Source organism: Pristis pectinata, chromosome 20 (assembly GCF_009764475.1).
Source record: "Pristis pectinata isolate sPriPec2 chromosome 20, sPriPec2.1.pri, whole genome shotgun sequence".
In the NCBI taxonomy this organism is placed as follows: Eukaryota; Metazoa; Chordata; class Chondrichthyes; order Rhinopristiformes; family Pristidae; genus Pristis; species Pristis pectinata.
In genome coordinates this window covers 1,343,935-1,354,311 of record NC_067424.1, presented here as the reverse complement: position 1 = coordinate 1,354,311, position 10,377 = coordinate 1,343,935, and the positions used below count along the sequence as shown (strand labels likewise).

Genomic DNA, 10,377 nt, shown 5'->3' with positions numbered 1-10,377 from the left:
GCCTCCACCACCGCCCCCAGCAGCACATTCCAGGCACCCACCGCTCTCTGTGTAAAAAACTTACCCCACACATCTCCTTTGAACTTTCCCCTCTCATCTTAAGTGCATGCCCTCTGGTGTTAGACATTTCAACCCCGGGAGAAAGGTACTGGCTGTGATGGAGGTACATGTGGTGCTTTACTGTTAACCACGAGTTCCGACACTGAGTTCACTTACTGCAGTCTCACTGGGCCGACCCCTCCCAATACACCACACGATCCCAATCTGTCACCACACGATCCCAATGCACCACACGATCCCAATCGATCACCACACTTACCACCAACAAAGTCCCACCCCGTTTTGGCAGCTGGCAAAGGCTGTCAGTGATTTTAATATCTTTAAAATGGCAAATAATTGATAAAAATAAGTAACCTAATGAAAAGTAACATTTTTAAAAAGATGAAAAGGAGGGAAGGGAAGGCATCGAAGCTCTGCATTGCCTAAGGCTCAGCTACTGCTGAGATCCGGGGTTTGGGACAGTGACACAGGTCCTCTGTCACTCTGCACGTGTCAGTGGGTACTGAGTGTGTGTGCAAGACTGTGTGTGTGTGTGTGTGTGTGTGTGTGTGTGTGTGTGTGTGTGCATGTGAGAGTGTGTGTGTGTGAGAGTGTGTGTGTCTGTCTGTCTGTGCATGTATGTGCGTCTGTGTGTGTGTGAGAGTGTGTGTGTGCGCGCGCGCATGTGAGAGTGTGCGTGTGCGTGTGTGCGTGTGTGTGTGTGTGTGTGTGTGGTCTGCCAGCCATCAATATCATCAACTATAGGCAGTGGAATACCAGGGCAGGGAAGGCTTAATGTGGCACTTCTGCAAACAATGGTGGGACATTGTGTGGTCTGTGAAGCAATGACTGTGTCCGACAGAACTCTGCAACCAATGAATCCAATCAAAAGTGGAATGTTAATTGTTTCAGACACTTTTATTTCTGTTAAAAATACAATTCACATTCATCAGACAATGTTAAAACATTCTGGGTCCCTACCCCAGGGGCAGGTCAGTGTTAGTTATCTTAACACCTGGAGAAACTCAGGTGAGACAATACGCTCACAATGTGGTTAAACACAAGGTTTTTCTCCAAATATTGTTTTGTCATTTGTAATCAAAAACAAGCATTTAACATATTTCAAAGCACCCAGACAGAAGAAAAATGCAACAATGCATTTCATATTTTACCATCTCTAAAGTCTGGCCTGAAGATCAAAGATTAGTGGCACATTATTACAAGTGTCTGTATTCTATACAGTTCAATAATCAAACACACAGGACTATAGAAAACCTTGCAGGAGGGTTTGAAGAGTTAGGAGATGAATTTCCCTTTAGATTTCTTCAGGTAGCCTGAACTCATTATGTTAAAACACAGTCCATTGACACAGGAAGCAGTTCACATTCCCTACCCCATCGAGTGAGCTCCTGCCATTTCTGGTTCTGTGGTCACACGTGTTGAATTAGCACAGTAAAGAAAAATATCCTGTGATCATTAAATTAGCTTGTATCTACATCTACAACATTCCAATGATGATTTGATATGAACCATTTACAGGATGTTATAACACTCCCAGGTAGGGTGTGTGGAACACGCTCCTGTTCACAGGGATCTGGTACTATGTCCGTTATCGGAACAAGACAGCCGACTGTAAAGCATTTTATTTAAAAGGGACTGGAAGAGCTTGGCCACAGGGCCAGGAGCTCTCCCGAGGCTGGGCCAAAGTCACCTTCTGCGGACAACTGACGCTCCCTGGGACCGGCACAAATTTCCCGAGGAGCGTGAGGTGGCAACTGAGGGAGGTGGGGGCTGAGGCAGGTGGGGGCTGAGGGAGGTGGGGACTGAGGGAGGAAGGGACTGAGGAAGAAGGGACTGATGGCAGAGGGACCGAGGGCAGAGGGACTGAGGAAAACGTCCCTTGTTCCCGGAGCTGCCTGAGTGAACATCCATCCAGTGCAGTCACTGAGATGTGTTCCTGCCCCCGTCACTGTTGCACCATCCCAGGTAGGTTCCGGGGCGGGTGGTGAAGGGGCAGTTCAGGCAGTGTGCTTCTGGGGAGGACCTGGTGTTGGTTGGTGTGTTAATGTGCATCCTAATCGTTCTACTGCATTGGTGTCAGCTTTTGCTGATTAATTCACTTTGGACCACTTCCCAACTGGGAACCCAACCAAGCAAAGCAGCTCAGAGGTGGTGGGAGAAGATTCCAATGTCTGGCAGATGCAGTTCCCGGTCCTCCTGCAGGGACGGGCTCCCGTTAGTCTCTAGGTGTGGCAGCCAGTTCCTGGAGGACCAATATATTCACAAAGGAAGGAATTGTCCCAAGTGTCCATGAATCCACCAGGCACGCTGACCTGGTGGTTTTGGATCTATGGAGGATTCTCACCTCAGCTCATGTAGGAGCAGAGGGGAAATGGGGCCAACTCCTCCATCCACATGGGTTGCAGACATAACATGCTCATTAAGAGCACTGTCCAGTGGCTGGTTAACCTTCCAGTGTTGTTGAGTGACTGGGGAACTGTCTGAGTGTGTGGATGAGATGAGATGGTTCTTTCTGTAACTAAGCCCATGGAGCTGAGGTCTGAGAGAGATGGGAAGAGGAGATTTCACCACTCTACACTCAGTGAAGGTATTAACCCGCCTTCACGGTAGGTCACCCCTTTGTAACTGCCTCCCACTCCACTGATCAGGTACACTCCCTTCATGCAATCACCAGCTCAGTTACTTTCTGTTCAGAATGAGTTGAACTGGTACCTCACCACCTCTCAGAGTGAAGGCATCTTCCACTCTGGACTGTTAACTAGGTCCAAGCTGAACTGTCTTACCCCTAACCCTAACCTTTGTGAGCAAGCCTTTTAACTTTGTTTTAAAATCAAATGCTTTATGCCAAGTTCCTTTAGTCAAAGGTATAGTACCTTCGGTGAGGTCAGACACCTTGCTCTAGAGCTCGGTGTCCCCCTCCTCTTTCCCTTTCTTCACTTGGCTCTCCCCTGTTGCTCCTCCTGTTGCAGGCTTGGTGTTCTCTCCCTTCTCCTGGGCTTCTCCGTTCACTTTGGGCTTATCATGTGCATCTGACTGGTCCTCTGAAGCACCAGAAAACATTACGCTGTCATGATCCAGTGCATCAGCTTCCTCGGCCTTGAAAGAGAAACGACAGTTTCAATAACTGCAGCGGTGCTGGAAGGTTACAGGGCGGGTGGGGGGGGCTTCATCCCGCCCAGAGGGGAGTGGGCAGTGGCTGGGCTCAGGATCACTCCGCCTGTGGGGGTTGGAGACAGCAGCCTTCACACCTGGCTGTGAGCTGTCACCTCCAGGGCTCGGTACGTAAGGCTGTGGTTGGTGAGCTCAGGTGGTTGCCATGGGCAGGATGGGTGAATGGCCTCTCCTGTACCATCAATGCCTCCGGTCCTGTGGGCTGGATTCACTGCCTGACCGCAGGCCAAGGGGATGTGTTCTTGCTGCTGAGGACACCAGCCTGTTGTGTTGTGGAGACAGGAGACGCTGGGATCTGGAGCAACATCCAATCTGCTGGAGGAACAGAGGGTCGAGCAGCGTCTGTGGGGGCAGAGGAATTGTCGACGTTTCAGGTTGGAAGCCCTGAACCTGATGCTCCACAGCTGAGCTCCTCCAGCAGATTGTGATGTGGCTGCTCAGGGGTTCCACATGGGACTCGCTGGGAGCTGGATCCGAATCCCGTCGTCTGGGCAAGGAGCACCAGCACTGGGGCACAGTGAAGCATCTCTGTCCTTCCTCCACTGGTGACCCCGAACATCCCACAGCCCAGCACCCAGCAGCGGCAGTGGACTTCAGATGGAGGCACAGGAGACTGCAGATGCTGGAAACTGGAGCAACGTCAGATTCTGGAGGACCTCAGCAGGTCGAGCAGCATCGGTGGGGGAGAGGGACAGCCAATGTTTCACCTGGACTTCAGTTGCCCATTTTACATGTTGTTGCTCACTTGAAAACTGCACCCCCCACTTGGGAAGCGCCAGCATCTGTTCATCAGTTCCGACTGCTTCATGTCCAATGACTGGAGTTAGAACTGGACTCCTTGGTTGGTCCACTGGGCCCCTGTCCTCTCACGATGCTGTCACTGAACCCTCTGAGCATTAGCCCATCGAGGCTTTGGTATTTATTTCTTACTTTAATTGCAACCATCAATCAGTTTAATATAAATAGGCTAACAACTCTCGTAAGGTAATTGGCACTGGAATTTAATATCTGTCCAATAACCTTTGATGAATTCATTTTTAATCTGCAGAGTCTGCGCATTGTTCTGATAAAATAGATTTAGCACCAGGATCATAAAACTTAACATAAGACCAATCGGTCTGCAATTTGTGGTCACCGCCTCAAGAGGTTTCAGCGGCACTGTGGCACCCACTGCCTTCTGGCTCCTCCGGCTTGGTGGTCCCATAAGGTGCCACCAGGGTCCTGGGATCAGGAACAGACCCCGCCCATCGACCGCCCTGATGACCATCTGACAGGTTCTGCTGTCAAAGGCCTTTCACCCTGACCCAGTAGCACTGACAACTGGAGCCTTTTGGAAACAGTTGGGAACTTTAAATAAATACAAACTTTACAAATATTAAAAAATTAAAAATAATGCATTTATTGGAAAATGCATGAATCTATTAAACTGTTTGATGGTTACAGTGAAAATACCAGGTGCTCTGTTACGACACCCTGCGGGATGGGCTCCAGCACTGTCCCACCACTGTGTGAGGCACGGGTCAGCAGTTCACTGTTGTCTCCCTCGTTCCTTTCTGAATCAGTGACGCCACTTTTGCACCCCTTCCATCCCCAGGAACCATTCCAGAATGCACTGATATCCTGAGTGTCCTCCACTCCACATCCCATGTTCCACACTCTGGGAGGGAGGTCCTTGGGGATCACCAAGCTCACACACACCTCTGCTCTGGGACCGACCCACAGGGAGGACATTCCCAGGGCTGGATCCGAGGAGGGTAGGGAGGGGGTCGGGAGGTGGAGGGAGTAATGGGGGGCATGGGCAGGGTGGGGGCGAGAGCTGTGCTCCAGCAACAGTGAACAGCTGGCAGCACATCTGCACACACACACACGTGTTGATATTCCAAACACACGTGTGGCTGTGTAAATTGTGACCTTGGAGAAGCTTTCAGCGAGACTGGAGCACGGTAGAGAACTGCTACCCCTCGCTCCCCTCCCCCACACTCCCCACCCCCTCACTCCCCACCCCCTCACTGCCCCCCCTCACTGCCCCCCCCTCATTGCCCACCCCCTCACTGTCCCCCCTCCTCTGCTCCCTCACCGCCCCCTCACTGTCCACCCCGTCACTGACCACCTCCTCACTCCCCACCCCACTGCCCCCCTCCTCACTGCCTACCCCCTCACTGCCCCCCCCCCCGCCACTGCCCACCTCCGGCCTTCCCGCTGCCCGGTTTGCTCACCACCTCCCTGCCTTTTACATCCAGCTCTCCCTCACGTCCCAGACGAGGAAGTCGGGATGTGCAGGAACATTGACACTGAGGTAAACGATCAACCATGAAGGGTGCAGCATGCACGAGGGGCCAAATGGCCTCCTCCTGCTTCTCCCAGTGCTTGTCACCTGGACAGTACAGCACAGGAACAGGCCCTTCAGCACCCCATGTCTGTGCCAAACACAGTGCCGAATTAAACCATATCTCTTCTGCCTGCACATGATCCATATCCCTCCATCCCCTGCATCTTCATGGGCCTATCTAACAGACTCCTAAACCCCTCTATAGTATCTGCCTCCACCTCCACCCCCGGCAACCTGTTCCAGACACCCACTGCTCTCTTTATGAAATACATGCCCCACACATCCCCTTTGAACTTTCCCCTTCTCATCTTAAATGCATACCCTTTAGTATTTGACATTTCAGCCCTGGGAGAAAGACTCTGGACTCTCTACCCTATCCATGCCTCTCATAATCTTATAAACTTCTATCAGGTCTCCCCTCAGCCTCCGACGCTCCAGAGAAAACAACTCAAATTTGTACATTCTTTCCTTTAATCCAGACAGCATCCTGGTGAACCACTTCTGCACCCTCCCGAAAGCCTCCACATCCTTCCTGTAACGGGGCGACCAGAACTGCACACAATACTCCAAGTGCAGCCTGACCAATGTTTTACGCAGCTGCAGCGTGACTTCCTGTCTCTTATACTCAATACCCCGACCGATGAAGGCAAGCGTACGGTGTGTGGAGTGTTGGCCTTCATTAGTCGGGATAATAAGTTTAAGAGCCGCGAGGTGATGTTGCAGCTCTACAGAACTCTGATTGGACCACACTTGGAGTATTGGTTCAGTTCTGGTCACCTCATTATAGGAAGGATGTGGAAGCTTTAGAGAGGGTGCAGAGGAGATTTACCAGGATGCTTTCTGGATTGGAGAGCATGTCTTATGAGGATAGGTTGAGTGAGTTAGGGCTTTTCTCTTTGGAGGGAGGGAGGATGAGTGGTGACTTGATAGAGGTGTACAAGATGATAAGAGGTACTGATCGAGTGGACAGTCAGAGACTTTTTCCCAGTGCTACAATAGCTAACATGAGTGGACATAATTTTAAGGTGATTGGAGGGAGGTATAAGGGGGATGTCAGAGGTAAGTTTTTTTACACAGAGAGTGGTGGGTGCGTGGAACGTACTGCCGGCAGAGGTTGTGGGGGCAGATACATTAGGGACATTTAAGAGACTCTTAGATAAACACACGAATGATAAAGAAGTGGGGGGCTATGTGGGAGGGAAGGGTTAGATGGATCTTAGAGCAGGATAAAATGTTGGCACAACATTGTGGGCCGAAGGGCCTGTACTGTGCTGTAGTGTTCTATGTTCTATGTTTACCTCCCTATCTACCTGTGTGGTCACTTTCAGGGAGCTGTGGACTTGGACCCCAAGGTCCCTTAGGGTGTAGAACTTTCACAAATTGCCCCGTGTCTCTGCCCTCTGCTCACGCACACACCCAGCATCAGCACCACCTAACTGCTGCGTCCTGTTCTAATGCTGCTCCCTCTGCCTACAGAACATCTGTAAACCTCTGCGCTTGACAATTACCAGTCTCGTGCACGGGGCAGTCTTCTTCTTCTTGTAGGAGTAGTAGGACCCAGCCAGTATCCCTGTAGCAGCCAGTAGCCCAGTGACAAGTAAAGTGGTGAACACCACAGGGTGGTCAGACTGGGGCTCTTCACCCTGTAAGATAGAAGATGCCAATCATGGTGTGAAAACTTAACTTACTCCTCCCCCCAAAAAAGTAATTGGCTGCTAAATATCTTTGGTTAACTGAATGTTGTTGTAATGATATTCTGATTCTCCAGGCATGAAGTCACCTTACGCAGCTATTCGACAATTGGATCATCACGTACAGTCTTGATTTTAACCCCACAACATTTGGCTGATCACTGTCTCAATTTATCACAATCATCAAAGTTTAACACCGGGTCAGAGAGCAGTAACAGTTTTCCAAATGGCAATGATGCTTATTATTTATCCAGTGTTCACTGGATCACAGCTCAGCAGGCAAACTGGGTGATTTAGTGAATGAATTTGTTAAACATGCAGAAGGATTTCTAGCTCCAAGCACTGATGAGCCCACCACAGCACCGGAGTGCCAAAGTCCTTGGGGACAGTGCTGGGAAGCTTCAGCATTCCCCAGTGTGGGTGCTGGTAAATGTTGGGACACCTGGATAATACAGGAGTCCCAAACAGGGTCCCAATAATCTGATCTCGTGAGGGATTGTAACGTTGTCCCCTCTGCATGGGGGACGTAAGTTCCTTTTTTAAATTATTTGTTTAATGTCTTTAATTTGTTAAAAGTGTTTTTAGTGATGCCAGTTTTATTTCTAATTGATTTCATTTTGAATGGTTTTGATTGTTTTTGAATACAGGGCATTCAGAAATATACAAATCCTTGACCGCTTCGACAGCCAGCAAAGCTGGGGAGGGCTTTCTGACATCTCCAGTGGAGTTTCCTGCCTGAAGCTTGTTCTGACCACCCACATATCCCAGGTGCTGCTGCTGCTCAGGGGCTCATCACCGGACCCCTGGGCACCTTGAATCAACGGCTGGGCTGGGACAGAGGGGACGGTCCTGGTGACTCTGCATCAGGACTGAGGGTGGAGGAGGGAGATGGTCAGAATAAAGAGGAGAGGGGGAATGGTGAGACAGGGGCCAGAGGTGAATGGTGGGCTGAGGAGGGGTGCCCTACACCAAAGGGAACAGACCCAGCATCTCCGGTCTCTCCTCATAACTGAGCTGCTCCATCCCAGGCAACACCCTGGTGACTCTCCTCTGCTCCCCCTCCAGCTCTGCCCCATCTTTCCCACAGTGTGGTGACCAGAATTGCACCCAGTGCTCCAGCTGAGGTCTGTCCAGGGTTTTATAAAGCTGGAGCAACTCCCCGCTTCTGAACTCAGTGCCCCGTCTAATGAAGGCCAGTGTCTCATATGCCTTCCTCACCACATTATCTACCAAGGATCTACGGACATACTCCAAGGTCCCTCTATTGCTCAGTAGTCCCCAAGACCTACCATTCATGGTGTATGTCCCTAAGCCTATGCAGCCTAAGACCACCATCCACCCTGTCAACTCCACCAATCGTTGTGTCATCCGTGAACTTACTGATCGTGCCTCCGCATCCACATCCAAGTCATTCACGTATGTTACAAATGACAGGGGTCCCAGCACTAATCCCATGGGACACCGCTCCTCACAGGCTTCCAATCACAGAAACAACCCTCCACCTCCCTCTGCCTCCTATTGGCAACCCAAGTTTGGCTCCAGTTTGCCTTTTAAATCTGTCTCTCATGTGGGACCTGGTCAAAGGCCTTACAAAAGTCCATGTAAATCACATCTACTACCCTGCCCTCATTGATACTCTTTGTTACCTCTTTTCAAAAAATTCAGTCAAATTGGCCAGGCAAGATCTGCCCTTGACAAAGCCACTCTGGCTACCTCTGATCAGTCCCTGCCTGTCCAAGTGACCATTAATCCTCTCCCTCAGAATTCTTTCCAGTATCTTCCCTCCCACTGTCGTTGGGCTCACAGGTCCATTGTTACCAGGCTTTTCCTGCTGCCTTTCTTGGAAAGGGGACCACATTTGTTGTCCTTCAGTCATCTGGTACCTCAGTCCAGATGAAGGGGCTCAGCCTGAAACATCGACTGTCCATTTCCCTCCACAAACGCTGCCCGACCCGCTGAGTTCCTCCAGCAGGTCGTGTGTTGCTCCAGATTCCAGCATCTGCAGCCTCTGGTGTCTCCTCCTGGTACCTCACATGCCCAGTGAAGATTTAAAATTCTCAGTCAGAGCTCTTTCATGCAGTCTCTTCCTATGCCTCCCACAGTAGTCTTGGATCAATCCCATCTGGTCCTGGGGATGTATCCACCATTAGGTCCACCAAGGCAGCAAGTACCTCCTCTCCATTTATGGTGCTAGACTTTCACCTCCCCAGTCACTGAATTCCCCAACCATAAAATCCTACTTTCCCCAGAAACAGTCCCAGTGATGTAGGAACCTAAAGCCTATCTTCCTGCTCCCCAGTCACTGAATTCCCCAACCATAAAATCCCACTTTCCCCAGAAACAGTCCCAGTGACATAGGAACCTAAAGCCCATCATCCTGCGCCATTGTTTCAGCCCTGCCTTTATCTGACCCAGCCTTCTGTTCCTGTCCCCACCAGCTGTGTCACCACAAGCAGAGATTACAACCGATGGGCTCCTGCTCCTTAAGCAGCTTCCTAGCTCCCTAAACTCGTGTTGCAGGATCTACAACAGGAATCTTTATCGTCTCTTTGACTGAGATGAGTAAACTGATGCTGATTTCTGTTTAAATTGGCAGCGTTCTGTAGCTCCTCTGCAGTCTGGTTTGTCATGGCAAATTTGTGATGATATTCTAACATGACACAATGTGAGATGTTTCCTAATTATATTTGGATGCCTGATTGTGCTTGTCTGAAGCTAATTGATTGGTTAAATTTCATTTATACTGCACTTGGAAGATAGAGACAGGTTAACAAGAATGTGAAGTTATTAGACAGAGACATACAGAACACCATTCCTTTCAAGTAGCTGATATCAGTGGCAAGTTACTGAAGGCCATGTGTAAATATGGGATTAGACACAAGAGTTCTGTGGCATAGAAGCAGATCGTTTAATGTACAGTGATTGCAGCTGATACCAAATTAAACTCATGCAGGGATCAAGTATGACAAATGGGATCAGTTACGTAATGCTTAGGACGTGGCTCTTCTCCAGCATTTTAGAATTAATTAAGTAGTAACATTGAAAGTACGAGATTCACACAATTACACCTTATGTCAGCAATTACACAGGACCTCAGTACTTACACACGACCTCAGCACCTACACA

General features: G+C 49.8%; 1 protein-coding gene across 2 annotated transcripts in view; it reads right to left on the bottom strand.

The window, feature by feature from the left end:
- Positions 1 to 940: 940 nt before the first annotated feature.
- The window catches only part of LOC127580817 (uncharacterized), a 36,543-nt gene continuing 27,106 nt past the window's right edge, over positions 941 to 10,377 (bottom strand). The window contains exons 4-5 of one of the 2 annotated variants that reach the window (XM_052034730.1): positions 7,069 to 7,203; positions 941 to 3,156 (exon numbers count right to left, since the gene is read on the bottom strand). In XM_052034730.1, the coding sequence (XP_051890690.1) occupies positions 2,959 to 3,156; positions 7,069 to 7,203 (333 nt within the window). In that variant the 3' untranslated portion in view covers positions 941 to 2,958. The remainder of the gene's footprint in view (positions 3,157 to 7,068; positions 7,204 to 10,377) is intronic. The other variant, XM_052034731.1, reaches the window with a different exon arrangement.